This window comes from Thunnus albacares, chromosome 9, assembly GCF_914725855.1.
Source record: "Thunnus albacares chromosome 9, fThuAlb1.1, whole genome shotgun sequence".
NCBI classification, from domain to species: domain Eukaryota; kingdom Metazoa; phylum Chordata; class Actinopteri; order Scombriformes; family Scombridae; genus Thunnus; species Thunnus albacares.
In genome coordinates, this window is record NC_058114.1 from 27,400,881 (window position 1) to 27,422,174 (window position 21,294).

Consider the following 21,294-nt stretch of genomic DNA (forward strand, 5'->3'; position numbering starts at 1 on the left):
ATGCTTTTGTTACCTGTTCTTCTTTCTTCTCTCAGACTCCGATGACTCTCCTGGTTCCAGAGAACGGACCGTGATAGTTCATGCCAGCCTAGATATCACTCCTTCCAACGAGGAGCTGGCCAGCCATCTCAGCACCAGAGACTCAGGTTGCCAGACAGAAGACTTTCTGATCTCAGGAGCGCCGTCTCGGAGGAGGATCAGGGCCCAGCGAGGCCAGGGAGCCCCGCTTTCCCTCTCCTACTCTGCAGGCAACATCTCCTCCCTGCAGGACAGCTCTGACGCCATGTTCACTGCTTCAGTGGGCGCACGCCTGCGCTCCCGCAGCCTGCCCCGAGACGGGAGCCGGATGATAGGCAACAGCCACAATGACAGCGATGATGAGGAGGAGCTCTCCCCCTTTGACACGGAGGACTTCCTGCCTGGACCTGGGGAGCGGATTCTGAAAGATGAAGAAGAGAGCACGGATGATCAGGCCATGTCCGGCCGCCAGCTGGTGAGCCTGAAGTACACGCAGCTGTCAGCGAGTCCGGAGCGCAGCTGGATAGAGAGAACCCGATCACAGCTGCCCAGGAAGGTCGACATGGGCAGCTGTGACATATCATCCAGTTCAGACACCTTCAGTAGCCCAGTACACTCAGTCTCAGCTGCAGGGGTGCTAGGAGGCCAGATGGACCATAAGGAGGATCACCAGTCTTCTAGTGGGAACTGGAGCGGGAGCAGCTCCACCTGCCCTTCCCAGACCTCAGAAACAATCCCCCCGGCAGCCTCTCCACCACTCACCGGCTCCTCACACTGTGACTCCGAGCTCTCCCTGAACGCTGCCACTCATGCCAACGACGACCAGACTGGCTTCATGCTGGACCACTACCAGGGCCTCAGGACCCAGCGGGCAGGCTCCTTCTCCTCCACAGCTATGGACATATTAGAGGAAGTAGGGGTCAGCACTCCCGTTGAGGAGTGGAGCTACCCTCACCCGGACCCTCCTCGCCCACAAGACTTCAGCCCTGAGCCGAGCAGAGAGGCTGAGAGCAGCCTGGGCTGCCCCAGCTTCACCAGCATGGCCACCTGTGAGAGCAGCTTCTCTGACAAGCCGCTGTCAGAGAAAGCAGACACCGTCTCACACTACTCTGTAGACACTGAAGGCTACTACACCTCCATGCACTTTGACTGTGGTCTTAAAGGTAGCAGAAGCTTCACTTACAACTATGCAGCCTCTGGCTCTGACTGTGGCCTGTCTGACTTGAGTCGCCACATGACTCTTGGGAGACGCTGCCTCTCTTTAAGGAAACCAAAGGCGAAGCCGTCTCCACCTAAAAGGAGCTCATCTTTAAGGAAAATATGCAGTGAGGGAAGCATCCCCGAAAAGAAAGAACCAAAGATTACCTGTGGACAGCAGCTTCCACTGTCTTCCAAGGAGAGGAAACTGCAGATGATGTTGTCTGGCTCTCATATAGAAAACTCCTCACTAGTCAGAGAGCCCCTCAGGGTCTGGGGGGTTGAGGGCTCGGTCGATCTACCTGACTTAGGCGTGTTCAGCTCCACAGATGCACATTCATTCAAAGACGAGGGGGTTGTGCAGTCAGACTATGCAGATCTCTGGCTCCTGAATGATTTAAAATCCAGCGATCCTTACCGATCTTTGTCCAACTCCAGCACAGCGACGGGTACGACTGTTATCGAATGCATCAAGTCGCAGGAAAGCTCTGAGTCTCAGACATCTCAGTCTGGCTCCAGGGCCACCACACCCTCACTTCCATCAGTGGAGGGAGAGTTCAAGCTAACATCTCCAGAGAAACTAGCAGGTCTGGCCAGCCCATCCAGCGGCTACTCCAGTCAGTCAGAAACCCCCACCTCCTCGTTCCCCTCCGCCTTCTTTCCCGGGCCGCTGTCACCAGCCAGCGGCAAGAGGAAGCCCAAAGTCCCAGAGAGGAAGTCGTCTCTTTCGTCGTTGTCCTGCAGGGATGGAGCCACCTCCAAGAGAGACCTGGAGTTGCCGATCATCCCTCCCTCCCACCTCGACTTAAGTGCCCTTCATAGTGTCAGCAACAAGGCTTCAGCTTACAGGACTCAGTTACAATTTCCTCACCAAAATAATCAAAAACCTGCAGTGTCAGTCAAACCTGCAGCGCCTCTCAACTCAGAGGTGTTTAACGCCCCCTCCATGTCCATCACACCCACTGTGCTGCACTCAGTTCAGCTCCGATCCATCAATAAGGAGCATGAAGGAAGTCACAATGACGAAACATCCTCCAGATTCAGATGCCCCACTGTGAACTTAACTAGCACACTTCCCAGCAGTAAATCATTAGAGCTGAGGAGTGCACTGTTGCACAACTCACATCAACATCACACACCGTCAAAGCAGTCATGTGAATCAGTGTTTACATCAAATGAAGAGCTTGCAGATGGAGGAGCAGCATGTCAGAGTGAGACGAGAGAGGCTCCAGCTCCTCTAGAGAGTATAACAGCATTCAGGCTGCAGTGGGAGCCATCGATAGACGTCCCTGAGATCACCACTAGTCATGAAGCAGAGACGTGCAGAGAGTCAGCGGAGACGCCCGACTGCAGCTCGCAGTCCGAGCCTTTACAACCGCAAAGACCTGAGCCGACTGAAGAAGAACTTTGTCCAATAAAACCAGGTCTTCCCTCTTTTCTGCACAGTTCACCCAAGAGAACCAACAGTCTTGATAAAGTGCCTGCTACAGACGGTCAGTCAGAGACTCTGCAAGCAAGTCCAATCAGTAAGGAAGGTAGCAAAGAAGAATATGAGTCATCAGGTGTTTCAGCCGAAAGTGCCTCTCAGGACGGCAGGGAGGAGTCCACACCAGAGACAGAGGATTACTTCAGTAAAGGTATTTAGTTTAGTTTCATTATACTCTGCCACTCTCTGTTCAGAGCTCTGTTCTTTTGCTTTTCTCTGTCTCTGTCTCTCTCTGTCAGTTTTGTTAGTTTATTTGCGTGCAGCCAACCAGTCAGCAACCACATTGTCAATATGATGTTCAAGAACACAGATGTTGTAAATTGTGTAGAGCAGTGGTTCTCAACCTGGGGGTCTGCACCGCACAAGGGGTCACATGACAAATCTGAGGAGTCACAAGACGATAAACAGGAAAGGAAAAAAGAAAAAAAAAACATATTTCTGCAACACATTTTTTCCAAATGTTTCTCTGGTCTTTTTTCAATTTCCTGCATATTTGTACCTTGTTAAGCCTCTAATATTGATTTAAATAAACATTATGAATCATTTATTAAGTACAAATTACAAACATTTGCAGGCTCCAACTTCTCAACTGTGATCATTTTCAGCTTTTCTCTGTTTTAATGATTTTAAACTGAATATCTTTGGGACTTTGATATCTGTCTTGGAACTTGATGATCGGCATTTTACACAATTTGAATGTTGAGTGATTTCTGTTAACAGACTCTACACCCAGTGACAACACAACATCCCCGCTGAGTGATGAGTCAAGGCCAGAGGATGACAGTGTGTTTCTATCACCCACCAAAACTCGGACCACTGAGGATCTGTTTGCTATGATACACAGGTAAACACTTTGGAAAGTAGATTCTTTGTGTTCGCTATAAGTTTGCAGAGATTCTTAATTGCTTGTCTTCATTCTCAGGTCCAAAAGGAAAGTGTTGGGAAGGAAGGATTCCACCGAGTTGGGCATTAGAAACCGCGTCAGTGCTGCTTCAGGGAACACACCACCCAGCAGCACTATGAGCTCCCCGAGCTCAGCGGTGTCACCGCCCCCCGCTGCGACCCCACCGGGCCTGCAGAGAGTCCCCGGGCCCATCTACAGGAACGCTAAGAAGTCCAGCACCTCCAACGAGGAGTTCAAACTGCTGCTGCTTAAAAAGGGAAGCCGCTCTGACTCTAGTTACCGCATGTCAGCTACAGAGATCCTCAAGAGCCCCCTCACTCCCAAATCTTCAGCAGATTCCATGATAGAGTCACCCAGACAACCTGAAGAGTCCGCCTCCCCCCTACAGCAGCAGCAGGATCAATCAGGACCAGATCAGCTCTCCAGCCCCTACCCCAAAGCCAACACAGAGGGCTTCTCCCTGAAATCCTTCCATACGTCTGCTGCCTCCAGGCAGGGCCGCTCCAGAATCCCCCCGCCCGCCAACAGCAGCCGCTACGGCATGCGCAGCAGACTGTTCTCAGCGCCCATGCAGGCAATCTCAGAGGGCGAGACAGAGAACTCAGACGGGAGCCCTCATGACGACCGCTCATCGCAGGGCTCCACGTAGAAAACAGGATCCACCTCAAACTGTGGTCCAGTACAGAGAGAGAGTAGAATTGTCAAGAGGTATGAAATTAGTTTACAGTTCAAACAAATGGACCAGAATAAATTTTAATATATATGAGACATAGTGAGGGCATTGAAGAGGTTAATGCGGTATATGGAACATTAGGATGAACCGTTTTGTTATAGAAATAATGAATTTACTGATTGTGGCTGAGTTTCATAGCTGTTTCCTTTTCAGTTAGTCTGTGGATACATTAAACACTTTTACCTGTGTTCAAAAAAATTATTTCATATATACAGTATGTGTAAAAAACCTCCACATGAAAGGAAACAGAATCAGAGTATTTAGAATCTGCACTCTGTGAAAAAGTATGATTTATGAACAAAAATGACAAGCAAAAAACATTTTGCTTGGTTACTTTAAGGCACATTTTGAACATAGCTGTGGCTGTTGTCAAGCCAAAGCCATGTTAGACACATTCATGTTTAATCTTAGCTGTTCTGCTGTCAAATTTTTTCTCCAGAAGTTATTAAAAAAATCCCACAATTTGACATTTTCTATCAGTATCTTGTGAAAATAGAAAAATATATTGTATTTACTGTATGTATTCTGTGAATACCTATGCAATTAGACACAATCTGTACATTTCCTCAAGGCAGTTTACTGAATAATTTTGATACCCCCAAGTGAACATCAGGACTAACAGGAGCAAAAAAAATGTGAAGCCTCAGTGCATCTATTCATATGGCTGAAAAGCTGTATTTTGTGTGATGCTTTTGTGTATTTTACTTAGTCCTTTTTAAAAGCATATAGTAAATTATATCAAAGATAGCATATTATTACAACATTTAAAAACTGTCATGCAATAAGAAGAGTAATTAGAGGTGAGACAGGAAATGTCAAAGCCAAGCACTAACTTGACAATCGCGGGAGACGGGAAGGGAGCAGGTGCTAACGTGGGAGTCGAAGAAGTGATTAAAAAGTTGGAGGTTGTGAAACAGGAGAGCAGTAGAAGAACAAGGAGGTCATATGTGTTTTAAAAAAAAAAAAAAAAAGAAAAAAAAAAGAAGTAATAATGGTCATTTCTGGTTTGCTGACATGGTGTGTTTACGAATCGTCGAAAGAGGCAAGTGGAAAGTGTTCAGGAGGATCAAATATGCCTTATTTTACTCTGTTCAACAAGAAGAAAATAAGTGATGAAGCAGCTTGGGCCTCAGCAGGTTAAGTGTTGGTGTGTGATTTTTTTTTTTAGGTTTTGATGGTGGATGTCGGATTTACATTTGGAGCCAGGTTATCATCTGTAACGAAAAGATGAAAGTTCTGGATTTTGCTGGCATTTGCTGCTATTTTGTACCAAATGCTCATCTATTTTTTCTCCCCATCAAAAATATAACTCGCCATGGTCTCATATTTTTTCTGTGTTGTAACAATCTAAATATATTTATTTTTTTAACTGACACAGAATAAGTCTACACCAACGTAAAACTGAAATCTTTACACGAAACTTATGCAATGCTTTGCTGGTATTTTAAATAGCCTATTTTATTCAGATACTTATTTTGTTTATAAGAGACAAATTTTAAAACGTATTTGAGACACTGGTTGCAGAGAACAAGTAGGAAAGCAACTCATAATTGTCATTAAAAGATGGCATTAGCAGTCATAAGCTACAAGTGAGGTTTTAGTTGTAACCCTGACACGCTGAGTCTGTTTTTTGTCCCATGTATTCACAATGATTTTATAATAAGTATACGGTGTTAATCGCAGCAACCCTTATGCAAAGTTGACAGAGTCTATGTAGCCATATTGCCCTATGGGAGTGTAAATATCAGCTTGATTTTGGCCTTAATAAATACCACAGATGGATGATTCCTTTCAATAACTTCATACAACTCAAAAGACAGCTTTTATAACTTAAATAATCTACATTATTTCTATGACATATAACAGGGTACACAATGGATTATGTCTGTGAGCCTTCATTCCAACATTTTTTTTTTTTTTTTTTTGCACTGATAAAGTGACGTTTGTGAAGTTTCAAGTCTCTTGCTGTACCTGGAGATATTTATAGACCTTTACATGGAGCTGTTTGACTTCCCTTGAACAATAATCATACTCTTGAGTACGCTTTAGGAGTGGAGTAGATGCTTCTGCCAAAGGCTAGAACGTGTACATGTTAATGGCATCGAACAGTTTCTCTCTTCTTGTTTACTTGACTGAAATGTTCTTGAAAACATAAAACCCAATACTAAAGAAGAATTACAGTGTAACTTATGGTACTAGATGAATTTCATTTGGACTTCAGATCAACCTCTATACTGTAGCTATCAGCTTTGTTTTTTTTTTTTTTTGTACAAACTTGTAAATATGATAACTTTTGGAATGGTCACAAAGGTTGTTGAATTGTTTCTTATGTAAAAAAACAACATGTTTTCAAAGTTTACATTAATTTCAAACCTTTGTACTATATTTTTGAGCTGTGGAACACTTTGTCTTGTATTTATTTTTTAGTAAGCATTGTGGAAATCCCATAGTAAATCCTATCAAAGCCAACTGCTAGCACAAGAGGCTGCTTAGCAAAAGTGTATGAAAAGACAAATAAATGTGACTGCGATTGAAAATGACTCTTGGGGTCAGTTGTGATGTTAATTTGCTCTTTTTATCAGCTGCATAACAACTCTGTGAAAATAACATCTCATGATTAAAGTATAAGTCTAGTGATATTCTATATTTCTCCCATTGTCAACAAATCCCATGAAAAGACCAAAAGTGATCCTACAAACAAGCATTTCCTATGTATCCAAAGTCTGATACGGCTTATCCCTCTGTGCCATAAAGCTCTTTTTTGTCCAAGAATGGTTAAAAATGCATCAATGAGCCACACTGTTGTACTGGGTGACATGTTGCTTCATTACAATGAACAAGGCCACTGTAGTTGACTTAAAGACAAATAAACACCATCCTGTTGCACCAAATACTCACTGGTGCACCAAATGTGTATTAATCCGCTGCTGCAAATAGTCCCCAATAAACTGACTATTTACTCCTGTTTGAGTAACATTTGTTAACAACTGTTTTAGGAAATGACTGCACCTCTTTCAAAAATGAAAATAAACATTTGTGACCAGAAAGATTTAGATCTTAAGGAGGGAGCAGTTCAGTTTCATTATGAAATGATTCATAATGTCAGAAAGTATTGCGAGACGGACTAACACATTGTTGGTTTTGGTACTTTTGTGGTATTTGGAACACACACTTATTAATAATAAACTTAATGACTGAATTCCATTTAGCTGATTCAGTTTCAGTGTATGTGGTATTACACGTGCTGGCTCACTGTCATACTGTCATGGCTTATTGGGACACTTAAATACAACAGCGCCCTCATTAATTTTATCAGTACCACCTGTGCTTTATCTGCTGTGACAAGTCAAAACATCTTACTGAAGTTGTTAAAGTGTTAGTTTTATCTTTAAACCTTTAGATGGCGACATTTCTCACAATTACAATTTGCCTTTGGTTTCACAGGTTGGTAGAAAAAGCAAAAAGACAAAAATCAAATGTATGATCTATTTTGTATAGATCTAAGTGAAGAACTGGGTGATATGAGCTTGATGACAGTTGGGTTAAAACAATTCAAAAACAAACTGGAAGGAGTAAAAACACACAGTGGTTTCATATTTCACACACATGTCTTGCATAGTACAGTAAATGTTTAATATTTATAGCGTATTTAGACTGCCATGACTTAAAGCACATCTGCCTTTATGTGTGTTTTGCTGTTTCTTAATCTGACTGTAAAACAGCGAGAATTAACACCTCAAAACATATGAGCAATAGTCAAAGCTCTTGCAGTTTTTTTCATCTCTGCTCTCTTATGTTGTGATGCTACCACATTCTTATGATCGTGTTGCCTTTTATTGATTCAGCGTGCACAGGGCCTGGTGGCAGGGGTGGGGTGTGGGGTCTCACTGCAGGGGCCTCTGATTTAAAGTGAACACTAGAGGGTGTTCTTCAGCTGAATCCACCAGAACCTCCACTGGGTAATTTAATGCAAATTGAGTATACATTTAAATTAGGCTTCTTTGTGTCCTGGTCAGAGAAATAACACAGCTGGGGCTTTTTTTTTCAAAGATATATGTCCAATTCTAAACAGTTTTCTCTCTACATAGGTGACTTGTGGCTTAGCGGCAGTTATTAACGTGTCATTTCTGCATGTCATTTTCATGGTTGTGCTCCAGCTCTAAAGTCAGTGAGAATTCTTTTTGTTGCTCTGGCTCATGTCAAACTGGGCCTGTGACAGACAAAAACGCCTTGTTCTCAGTGCATGTCGACTGAGCTGAGATTGTGAGCGAAGGAAAAAAGAAAAGGTAAACAAAGGCCCGGACTGTTTGGTATCCCAAGTGGGTACCCGTCAAAGGGCACGCTGACCGTGAACCCTGACCTCGATTAACATCAGAGACAGGATGGCATGGCGTGAGTGGTCGGCGGTGTAGACACGTAAAAAATGGTGTAGTATTTTTGGTACTCAAGAAAAATGTGATGAATTGAGGATGAGGAAACCAGTTAGGGCTTTTGATGGTGGCACTCCTCTGAGATGTGTTTCTTTCAGTGTTTGTCTTTGTGTTGTGCAGTTGGCTTTGTATCATTTAAATGCTCTTTGGCTCTGAAGGCAGCACAGGAGATATTGTATAGGCCTTAAAAGCAAATGTCAGCCCAACATGGCTTTTATCTTGGTCTGATTATGAAGAACAGGGACAAAGGGCGAGCAAAGACCTTCAAAAGAACACACACAGCTTCTCCGCACTCAATGCAAAGGAGGATTTATGTGTAAGTAGTAACTGTAGGTTGAACACACACACTGTGTATTAGTGTGGGGGCTATGACTACAATGTGTCCAATTCATATGAGGAAAGTAAGGTGAAAATTCAGGATTATTCATAGTGACACATTTTTCCAGCATGTGAGGCATAAATGAACAAGAAAATTGTCCAAATGAGAACACCTGCACGGTATTTCCTGCCAAACATAAGTGGAAAACTGTGTCTAATTTTCATTTTTCTCTCTGGTTTAGTGAAAAAAGTATTGATTGGACATCAGGAGAACAGCACACTTGAGTCTTAAACTGAGCTGTACTCCCACATGTGAGCAATACTGACTGGAAACAGGGTGGGGGGAGGGACACTGAAGAGGTAACCACACCAAAGTCACCACTATGCCACCAGGGTATATTGTGAGGCTCATTATAGTGCATTAAACAGCCTCCCTGCGGGAGAGGCCCCCGGGGCTCTGACGGAGAGCCCGAGGCTGGCTGGGACTGATATGGAGACCCAGGGGATCCTGCTCACTAGGGCCTGTCACACCAGACTCTCATCCACAGCTGCCTCTCCGTCAAACTCCATTCTCCTCAGCGTATGTCATCAGCTAGTCACAAAGCAAACACTGTGTGGAGTATTGTTCAAAATGAAAGTAGAAATGAATTTGTAAAAATCCTTTTAGCACTGAGAAATCTACCCTATCATACATTATAAAGCATTTTATTTCTGTGCATTCTCACAACTTTTATTACAATATATGGTAGATATTATGGTTCATGATATTTGAGCACTATTTGGGTTCATTGTGCCAAGTGTTTAGGTCACTCTCTGTTTTTTGTCACAGTTATTCAGTTAAGGTTTTGGCCAGGATTATTTTATACAGTTTGGTTTAATCATTTGGGTGAGGTTATTGTCACAGTCACACTGTTTTATGTCAAATTACAGTCTGCTCAAACCCACATGGTTCACAAGACTCTATTCCTAACCAGACATGACCGGCACACAAAATCACATAATGTCAAATGAAGTATTTTTGCAGTTACATGAGTGATGTTTTTTAAGTTCATGTATTTATTTTAATACTGTTGTTGTTGTTGATATTGTTTATGTTTTCTTCTTAATTCTTTTCTTTTTTTCTGATCTGTCCCCGTGCACAGAAGAGGAGGAGGGAGGTGCTGCGTGCGCAGCTTCAGTCTGGAGTCGCTACGACGGGACCGCAATGAAGCGATATTAATCCTTATCTATTTATTTTAAAGTATTGCGGCTCTCATTCATCGATACATCAGAGGGAGTCGTCGGCTTGGAAAGCTGCTAAATGCGCTCGTCAGCTTGAGAGGTGAGTAAATATTGCCGTTTGGCGCAAAAGTGGAATTTTATTGAAGAATTACATTAAAGGGAAGGAGATGAAACGGGGTGAGCCAAGGCTCGTCTGCTTTTTTATGCAGGATAGACGCGGCGGAAACTGTAATTCATTTAAACAGCATCACGTGGATTCACTGGGAATTATTTAACTGTTGGCACGGTCTCGGGTTTGAAACGCATTAAAGCCCCTTTTTCCAATTTCAGAGGCGATGTGCGCAGCTAGCTTGTATCGAGAATAACGTTCGTCAGCTCGAGCTCATTCTCTCGAATATAAACCAGCTGAAGGGGAACTTGAGAAATAACAGGACATAATTTATATATAAATCATATATATGTAAATATAATTTAATATATTTATGGCAGCGGGGGCTCACGCGCTCACAGCTCTCCGTGTGTGATGTGTGGAGACGCGCGCGCACACCGCGCACAGCCTCCCTGCTTTCATGGCGAACCGTCGGCTTGTTGAGGGACCAGACAGCCTCATAATGAGCATATCTGTCCGGGAGGGAGGACGGCACCGCACGGTGTGATGTCTGTAGAAAAATACTAATGTCACCACTGGAGAAAGAAGGAAAATATCCTCACATGAACCCGACGGTGTCACACGCGGGGCCTGTTGCAACAGCTTTGGCTTTAATCGCTCGTGCGTTTACTTATGCCTGCTCACACGTGCAGTGACACAACTGCTATAAGAAAATAACCAATTTTAGCAATGACATAAACACCCCGGAGCCTTAAATAAAAACAACCTCAAGTCTTAATGAAGGTTTATCTACAGAGCAGGAAAATGTCACTTAAATATTCTCATAGTCTTCAGCATATATTGAGGAAAACTGTACATTTAATACTATTATGTGTAAACATTTTACATTCAGCGCATCATACGCAGATCACCTATTTACCAGCGAGTGCTGTATCGTTTATACACATGGCTGCTTGACCCTGTGGTGTTCTCTCTGAAGCTCTAAATGCATTTTCATTTTTAAACATTCTCTCCATTTAACCATCTGAACAGAAAGTAGCAAACTGGATAAAACGATGATTAGTTGTAACGCAGTGATCATTATACAAATTATACAATATGGATCTTCTTGTATTAATATATTTTGAACTGTATTTAGGGTACCTAATTATTTTTTCATCATTGATTCATCTGTTTTCATGCTTATTGTCCACGGTGATGTCTTCAGATGAAGTGTTTCATCTGACCAACTCTAATATATTCAGTTAATTATCATAAAAGAGTCAGAAACCTGAAAATAATAACATTCATGAGTTTTTGCCATTTTTGCTTGGAAAATGACTTTTACAAATAACTGATCAACAGAATCGTTGTCAGTTATCAATGTTGTGTCGATGGAAATCTATTTGTAGAGTAATTGTTGCGGCTTTAATTGTATTTGATTATTAGGGCATCCAGGAGATCAGCTGGAGGGAGAGCAGGCTGAATAAAAGGAAATCTGCACTGATGTGAGAGCAGCCTGCTCATGATGAGGCTCTCTAATGAGATGTAATTGGCTATTGGAGCGGAGGGGTGTTGAGGACGATGACCTTTCGATCATCAGCTATGCTGCTCCATCCATCCCTGGTCCTTTTGTTCCCTTTAGTCTAAACTCTAAATCCATAACAAGCAAGGATCATATGAGCAAAGAGAGCAGCACTTATAATGTGTTTAGACTGCAGTGCAGTTTAATGCAGTTAAAGTTAAGGCGTTGTTGTTTTCTCCCTGTTATTGACTTAGTATGGCATACATTCCATCAATGAGGCAAGGAAAAAAAAAAAAGGAAATGTGGAAATCATTACAGTAACGGGGACAGGGGAGGGATTTCATTTCGCTCTCTGTTAGGTCTCTTCTTGCCTATTTACTCAATTAGCTGTTACTGGCTAGTGAACACAAACCTCTTACAGATGACGAGGGAGTTACGAACGGGGCGAGAGATGTGTTGCTGGTCGTATCAGTGTTCAGCATTCAGTCACCGACAAGATTGCAGGTTTGTTTGTGTTGCATGTTTCTCACATTAGCTCATATTTAATGGAAACAGTATTAAACAGGAGCTATTTTAACACTTGATCTGAAAGCTCCATCACCATGTTGAAAGTCTGATTAGGATTTGGGAAGATTAATACATTTAACCTAAAGCTGTTTATGGAAATAAGTTTGTATTTAATTTTTGTAACAATTCTCAGACTATATATTCTGATTGTGTGTGTGTGAGTAGAGTTTTGTACTAGTCTTAACAGCTTTTTTAAATAGTTGTTAGATTTATCTGGAGGAGCTGGTAGCAGTTCATCTGTTCTGTTTGACCAGCGGATTTAAACTTAGGCGGTAAAGAAAAACAACCCAGAAGATTCATTTAGCATGTGGCACATCAACAAGAATCGGAGCATAAGCTCAGTAGAAATTTATTGATGCTCATGTGACATTTCTCTTCGAACTTCCCTCTCTGTGATAACAATGAGACAAAGCAAAGTCACAGAGTCCATTCATGGAAGAATGGAACATGTTCCCTATGTACTTTGGCTCTCTCCAGACGTTTAAACTTCCTTCTTCTGCTCGTCTGCAGGGTTTGACATTTTGCTCACATGATTCAAGTGAAGAGGAGGTGGAGCAGTGAGCTGTGCACTGCTGTATGAGAGGTGTGTGTGTGTGTGTGTGTGTGTGTGTGTGTGTGTGTGTGTGTGTGTGTGTGTGTGTGTGTGTGTGGGAGGGGGGGTGACCCTGGTGGTGATTCCTGCTTAGCATCAGGTCACCTGATCTGAAGGCTCAGTGTAACGCTCACTAAACTAAAACATCAAGTTAGAGTATAAAGAAATGACAGCTCAGTTAAGAGAGAAGATTAAATTGAATTTATTATCGGTGCTTCAGGAATATCTGGTTTATTTCCCTCACTTTGCGAACAATCGGGCCAAACCATTACAGTCTGTGACAGTAGGGGAGTTTTAACCAAGAAAGACTTCTTTCATATTGGTCAGTGAAGCTCTATCGTGTCACAGACCTCATGTGACCATGTTATCAAGCAGGAAATGTCTTGCCTCAAACTTCCTGGAATGCAAGTGAGACCGCAGCATCGAAATGGATGAAAAATAGAATAGTTACAGATTTCCTATTCAGACTTTGAATTTCTGACATAATGTCCAAATTTCCTTTTTTTTTTCTTACTTTTGCAATGAGGAGTAAAAAAAAAAAAAAGAGGTACTAAAGATATTGAGAAATGTGATGCAACAGTCTTGCTCACGGTTGAGACAGAGACAGAGGGTACATGTACAGATGTGTGCCAATGCTTCGACTCTCGTGGCAACAATTTGTCCTCTTTGTCTGGTATCCCATGACTTGCAGGATGAGGCTTCCCCATCAGGACAAAGCAGCGTGTGTGTTACATAAGTCCTTAACATGCATATAGACAACCTTGACCTTCCAGCTCATCATTCAGAAGGAGCCGACACCTAGATTGAGGTGTGAAAAGACAGAAGAGTAAACACAGAAACTTCAAGCTATAAAACATGCCAAAGCATTCATTGGGTTCTCGCAGGGTATGTTTAAGTATGTTTCGTATTCCCAAGGTGCACACTATCCAGACATTTCCCCATGTGTGAAATGGCGACAAGGTTATCGTCTGACCGTCTAGCTGTAGAGTCGTCTGTGTAATCCATCAGAGCCCTATTACAATGTCTCATCTATGCTACAGAACAATATAAAACCAGCCTGGGGGGATAGAGGGCTCCTCCTCGCTGCTCAGTGAGGCAACCCAACACCACATGAAGGCTGCTTGGAGAGAGAAAAAAAAGTGTCACGCTTCTGCTAGAAAATTGGAACTGCATGTGTTCGTTTAATTGAGTTTTTCACTTAAAAGGTAGTGTGGAGTGCCGACTTTATTGTTATGTTTCAGCTTATTTGAAAGTGTCCCCCTTCCCAAGAGCTAAACATTATCCTTGGTGCTCCCATCAGTATGAATAATTGACCTTGCTGACACGGGATGCACTGTATCTCTAGGCACCCGAGGGACGTTTTATCACTACGGATGGATGAGGGTTGACAGCCAGTGCAGGCGGGACATGTGTTGTGTGGAGGTGTCATGTAGTGAGAAGCAAAGCTAACACACAATAGGCTTACAAAAGCATGATAGATATTTGGCCAGATAGAAAGGTTTGGTCTATAAATGTCAGAAAATGATGAAAGATGTCGATGTTTCCGAAGAGCCTGAGATGCAAACTAAAATCTCTTGTTCTGTCCCAAACAACAGTCCATAACCCGAAGATATTCAGTTTACTGTCATAGAAAACTAAAGAAACCAGAAGAAAATCACATTTAAGAAGCTGCATCCAGAGAATTTTGGCGTGTTTTTTCTTTAATTATTATGAAAAAATGATTAATCAATTATCATAATAGGTGATTAATTTTCTGACGATGGATTAATTGACTGATCGTTGCAGCTCTACTCTTTGTTGGTTTTATTACAGAGACATCTTTCCCTGAAATTAAGTTTTCACTTTAGTCGCAAAGAATTTTATATCCCGCTTGATTAGGGTATGACTATATTTATACTAGGACCTGACTGATACTGAAGTTTTTGGGCCAACGCTGATACCAATATTAAGGAGTAAAAAAACTCCAATATTGATATATCAGCCGATCATCTTATAAATATGATCTTATATATACAGAATATATACATAAATGCACATTTTTTGCAATGATCCCTCAAATGTGGTCATCAACACTGCATGATTTTTTACAGTTTAACAATAAACTTTATTGTATAAAACGACACCAGTGCACTGAAACAGTAAACTTCACTGAGAATTTAATAATTATAAATAACTATACATAAAGAAAAAACAGAATAAAAAAACATATATGAACTTGAATTAAGAAAAAGGATCAAATATACATAAAATGCTGCCTGTATAACTTTAAAAAAGATTTAAATATCGGCTGACTAATATATCGGTCAGGCTCTAATTTATACTGACATATTTCTACTAAAATAAAAATAACGTAGTGCCTTTTTCACAGGAGACGTGTTCACTGTGTCTGAAATCACTCCCTTATTCACTCATTCACTACTACCAGTATAATAGACACTCAATAGTTTCTTTATAGTGAGCAGTAAATCGAGATTTCGGACACCTGCTGATCACCATCATTTTGAGTCATTACTGACAGCTGCAGAGTCGCATCTATAAAATTTGATTGTTAGGAGAAAGTAGTGTGCGTGCCATGGACATGTTTTTTGATCTATTGTGGAATTTTTGAGGGCAGTTATGTAGTGGACATTTTTATAAATACAACAGCGTAGGGTAAATATAGTGCACTATATAGTAAATAAGGTATGATTTCAGCAGTAGTAGGAAAGACGCAGGTGTTACTGATAACCAGAATAATGGCTCTGTTCTATTCACTTGACTGGAACAGTTCAGGTCATTAGTGACACCTGTGCTTTTCCTACTGTGACGTGTCAAACTGTCTTCTGTTACAAAGGCTTGTCGGGAATAGGAAACTCTCATTCCGAGTATACGTTTTATAACAACCAACCTTCATGTTGGACTAGTTTCTGTTTACCTTTTAATTTTTAATCACAGTAACAACTGCTGATAATTGAGCTCTGGGACATACTGTATGTCAATTTCCTGTGATATTTTACTTCTCTTGTTTACTTATGTTATATAATATAAAATGAACTATAAAATCCTCTCGTTCCCTCTCAGTTTTACAGTAATTAAAAAAGCAGAAGACCCAATAATTGTTTTGATATTACATTTCTAGAGGTTTTCTAGCAGTGAGAGGCTGCTACTGCTGATTAAATGTGGTAGAATGAGTCCTATTTGTTGGACTTGTAATTTATTTTTTTCCTTATTATTAATTCTGTGGAACATGTTGTGCTAGATGCTAAATCTGAAAAATGAACTTCTTTAGTCCTTACTAAGATGTACTGTATGAGACCCAACATGAAGCAGGTATCCTTCAAAATTCCAGTGAATCCTGTCAGACTGTGTAGAGTTTTGGGGACGTGTATGAGCATTATAGCAAATTGTTGAAACCACTGTACAGCATTAAACATTCTGTTTCCTGTGTTTCAGTGTTGCCTAGAAGAATAATGGATGAGACGTGTCACTAACATTTGATGAAGACTGTGTTGGACTCTTTGAGCTGAATTATGGAGGGTAGTGATGATGTGTCTGTAACCATGGCACCGCCCCAGACTGATGTGTGCAACTCTGAGGTGGGAGGAGGAGAAACCACCGGTAAAGTGGAGAATGGAGTAAATCCGGCTGATTCCTGCGATGGCAGCGTGATAGGACTGAGCAAAGGAGGGCTTTCTAACCTGGTGGAGACTCCTGCACCATCGGTGGTGAGTCCCACCGCTGAATCTCCAGGAGGTGTGGCGCTTAAAGTAGCCACAACTGTCCTCCATCCAGTGTGCCTGGGAGAGAACCCTCTGATGCTGCCTATTCACCTCCAGATGGCCGGAGCAGCCGGGGCTCAGCTCGGCCAAATGGGGGCAGCACCGTACTTAATAACGAGCCAAAGCCCAGTTTCACTTCCTCTGGTCTTGGATCAGCAGGTCATCCAGCACATGAGTCCTTCTGTGATTCCTCAGAGCCCTAACTGTCCCCAGTTGCCGCTCCAGAACAATGTCCTGTGTCAGAATCCTCTGACGTTCGGCTTGCCTCCAGCTGTCGACCAAAAGTCAGTAGGTCAAGCGCAGGATGCTAACCTGCTCTCTCTTCTCCAGAATCCGGCTTTTGCGGCCATCCTGCAGGACCTCTTCCCTTCCCAGGCGGGTTCATCTACCTGCCAGTCACCAGGCTCTCCCTTCTTCCCGCTTCCTCCCCTCACACCTCCCTACACCTCCCCTCTGGCCCCTCTGGTCCCTCCTGCCACACTTCTAGTCCCCTACCCTGTCATCATTCCCCTGCCAGTGCCTCTGCCCATCCCGCTTCCCATCCCTATTCCTGTCCCGCAGACTGAGGACTCAAAGGGGAACATGCCAAAACCAGTTTGCACTGTGAGTAAAAGCACTCAGACTTCTCCAAAAGATACTACCTCTCCTTCGTTGTCTTCAAGCAGATGCGTGCCATCGTTCCAGCCACAAAATGTGTCCCCGTCCTCTCTTCCTCTGGTTGAAGGACAGGCTCTAGACCTTTCTGTCAGGGCATGTCCAGTTGAACCAAAACAGGAATACCCCAGCCCGCAGCAGGACAGTGTGCTTGACTTGTCAGTGCCTGCTGTGAGGAAAAAAAAGTGTGTCCAGTCATGTAGCTCCAGCGGGTCACCACAGCGAGACAGAGAATTATCTGTTGAATGCACTCAGAGTTTAGATTCAAAACTGCTGGGCAGTCTGGCTTCACTGGAGTTCAGCCGACAGCATAAGTGGGTGGTTGACAGCAGTGCCGGTGGGTCTAGCTCTCTGGGTCAGGAGGCGTCTCTCGGCGGGGCGGGAAACCTTGAGATAGTCAGCACCTCGCAGACGGCAAAGGTGATCGTCTCGGTGAAGGACGCGATCCCTGCCATCCTCTGTGGGAAGATAAAAGGCCTTTCAGGCGTCTCCACCAAGAACTTTTCCATCAAACGGGACAGCAGCCAGGGGGCGTCTCTGCAGCAGCTCTATGGAGTGCCATCTGCGTCCCAAGGGGAGCAACACGACCCCAACGACCCGCTTAAAAAGGTCCCTAAAAACAGAGCTATCAAACTGAAGAAGGTCAGCTCACAGGAGATCCATTTCCTTCCCATTAAGAAGCAGAGACTGGCAGCACTGCTCCCCAGGAAGTGAAAGTGCTCAGAGGAGGGGGATTAATTGCGGGTCCGCTGTCTGGTAATCCCTCCGGATCGTACAACATAAAACACATGTGGGTACATTCTGTAATCAAACTCATACACTTGTATGTCCAATCAAAGATCAGAGTTTGGCTCCAAATGTTGTAGAAACCTCATGAATGTCCTGACAGTGTGACACAGTAGTAACAGACTTCGGAAATGTTTTCCATTGGACTCCTGTGAATTACTTTTTGTAATGCACTACTCTACAGTGTTAGACTAAATCGAGTTTAAGAGACATGTTTTTTGCGTAAGGCAGCTTAATGGGCTCTCCATGTGGCTTTGGAGATTGTCTTTATAAATCTAAGATGTTGAGAAAAAAGTTTTTTTTGACTTTATAATTACAGCAAAGACACATGGGTTCCATATTTTTATTTTTCCATTTTGGTTCATGATTTGTTTCCACGTGTAGTTTTTACTTAAGTGCACTGAAGACCTAAAAAAATCTGATAGTTGAGGTCGTCACTGTTCGCAGCAGAGCAGTACGAAACAGCAGGATGTGACTGAGACTGTTAAAACATGTCCCATCATTGGAAATTCCCGTAGTCATCAGTAGCTCACTGAAGCGGTTCGTTCAATTTTTTTTTTTTGATTAGTCGGGTTTAGCATGACAGGCTAATAATGATCTGGCAAGGCCGGAGCCGCAATTTCATCTAAATGAATTCTTATTTTGTTTAACAGCAGGGAAAAAAAGGGATGTTTTAATTGTTTTCACATTTTAAACAGAATTTGCTATGGGCCTGTCCAAACGTAAGGAAAGTTTTTCTGGAAAGAGCTATTTTTATTGCCGGCTGAATTAACCTCTTTTTTAAAGACATTAAGAAGCCAAAACTGAGGAAGCACCTCACAGCAAGTGGATAAAACACTAGAAACTCCAGATGTTTCCATTAACAGACTTATTAAGTGAATCTAGGTTATGATATTGATTGAGATGAAGTTGACAGGAACAGCCAGATTAAAGAAGGACTGTTTTCTTCTTGCTTCAGTGAAAGAAAATACTGTAGGTATATTTGTTAAGTGTGTTATTAGTCTATTAGAATCAGTCCTTATTGAGACTCCATCCCCCCCCGTTTATCAAACTTCCCTGTTCCTAGTGGTTTGGTGTCATTTTTGTTGTTTTCGTGGAGCGTGGTATTTCTCTGCCCTATGATTACGATAAGAGTTGTGAATGTGAGCGTATCGTCTGTGTGTGTCCGTTTATTTATCCTCTTGAGTGCACTTTGTCATAGTTTAGTTGAAAAAATTACCTATTCTTCTAAAACTGTGTTGCCCCTTTGTGATTATAGCATTTATGAAATCTGTAAATTACAGGCCAAGAACTAATAACAGCCATATGCAGACTGTCTGGATGAACAGAGGAAGGGATCGAAAATACCTAAAGCTCCATATTTTACCAGCTGCTTTATTTATATTGATGTACTTTAGCAAATACAGTACATTTTACTTTTAACTCATGTCCACAGTCCACACAGCAGAGGGCTCTTTTGTTTGTTCCCACAGTGAAGTAGTCTGAACTGATCTTGGTTGTGCAGATTTCATCCTAACTTATTCTTTGTATGACTTTAATTTATACGATCTGTACATATAATGAACAGTCAGTTTAGTACTGTGTGACTGGATATTAAGAAAACTGCTTCCTTTGTAACAGTCAGTCTCACGAGGCATTTTTTTGCCTATGAAAACTTTCATTTTAATGAAGATGTCAGTGAAGAAACAGATGAAATGTGCTGGCAGTTAAATGTTTGCTTACTGTACAGTTTATGTGCTTTTTATATGGAAGTGAACTAAAACCCTGAGGTCTAAATTTGTGTCTCTGCCTTGTTCCTTGATGATAATCAATCCATTTTTATCTCAAATTTGTCATTAGGTGTTCTTGAAGCTGGTTTGAAATCAGTGAGAATGTCAGAATTTACTCGATTACACAGTCTTGGAAGAGACTCAGACAAACGGTGGAAAATTAACCCAGTTTTCCACTCAGCTGGACAAAACTGCAGCTTTGGTACAGCGTTTGTTTTGTCCAAACTAAAACTTTCTGGTTCAAGAATAATTTTTTAAGCGTTTTCAAATTGTTCTTGTCTTACATTTCATGTTATATATATATATAGCAGATGCAGGGCCTGGCTTATTTCTTACACTTGTGAGATAAAATTTCAAAACAAATAGCACTGAGACTGATTGAATTTTCTAAACCAGTAACCAGACTACATGTTTTTGTAGGTGATACTAGTGAAATTAAAAATAAAACAATTCAGCAACTTTCTTCCACTATGTGAAAACTCATCCTGAGAGTAAAAAAAATTGTTGTGATCAGTAACAACACATGCACATCCTTTTGTTTTGGTAGGTTTATAAAAAAAAAAAAAGAATATACACAGCATCATAAACACATAGTTTATCTGGTGTGATGTAATGGACAAGGGACTTTTTGCAACACAAATATTTCAAGTACTTTTTAAGAAGATGCGAGAGGGAAACCGACAGCACTTCGATCCTGTGTTGAATATCATATGGCACGAGTCATTTTAAATCAGAAAAGGGAGTAACAGGAAAATTCTGTTAAGTATATTATAAACAGTATGCTACAAAAGCTTATACTAACAAAGACCACATTAACCTGAGAAATGTCATAGGTAAAGCAAGGCAAAGTCTATTACTGGGAGTATTTCAACTAAAAAGCGCTGCATTAAGTATTAAAAAGCAGAATGGAATCCACTGTGAAATATTCACCACATCCCCATCCCCCTTTTATCTTCACATTTCTAACTTATGTATATGATTTCCTTAAAATATTAAGTTTCTACAAAATGTACATTCTGTCGCTGATATTCATGGTTAAACCCATAAAACTGTACATATCTGTTTTCATTGCTAACAGTGATTGTAACGGTCAAAGGTGTCAACACTGAGGTCACAGGCCGACTGACGAGCTTAAAATGATTATGACTAAAATGACTAAATAGAAAGAAAGCCCTTAGAAATGTCATATTTGCACTTCCTTAACAATCCGTCTGTTGACTCAGAGCTTGGGATACAAACGGTTTAACG

At 41.8% G+C, this 21,294-nt stretch overlaps 2 protein-coding genes across 5 annotated transcripts in view; both read left to right on the top strand.

The window, feature by feature from the left end:
- The window catches only part of nhsa (Nance-Horan syndrome a (congenital cataracts and dental anomalies)), a 60,222-nt gene extending 52,993 nt beyond the window's left edge, over positions 1-7,229 (top strand). For both annotated transcript variants that reach the window (XM_044360855.1, XM_044360856.1), the window contains 3 exons: positions 36-2,852; positions 3,422-3,545; positions 3,624-7,229. In XM_044360855.1, coding sequence (XP_044216790.1) covers positions 36-2,852; positions 3,422-3,545; positions 3,624-4,254 — 3,572 coding nt within the window. In that variant the 3' untranslated portion in view covers positions 4,255-7,229. The remainder of the gene's footprint in view (positions 1-35; positions 2,853-3,421; positions 3,546-3,623) is intronic.
- Positions 7,230-10,249: 3,020 nt separating this feature from the next.
- Positions 10,250-20,053, top strand: zmp:0000001174 (retinoic acid-induced protein 2). 3 transcript variants are annotated; one of them, XM_044360723.1, is made up of 4 exons: positions 10,250-10,407; positions 12,342-12,424; positions 12,998-13,070; positions 16,512-20,053. In XM_044360723.1, the coding sequence occupies exon 4, from the start codon at positions 16,589-16,591 to the stop codon at positions 18,203-18,205; it is 1,617 nt and encodes a 538-aa protein (XP_044216658.1). In that variant the 5' UTR covers positions 10,250-10,407; positions 12,342-12,424; positions 12,998-13,070; positions 16,512-16,588; the 3' UTR covers positions 18,206-20,053. The 3 variants fall into 3 exon arrangements, with proteins under 3 accessions (XP_044216658.1, XP_044216657.1, XP_044216656.1); XM_044360722.1 differs by lacking the exon at positions 12,998-13,070; XM_044360721.1 differs by lacking the exons at positions 12,342-12,424; positions 12,998-13,070.
- The last annotated feature ends 1,241 nt before the right edge of the window (positions 20,054-21,294 follow it).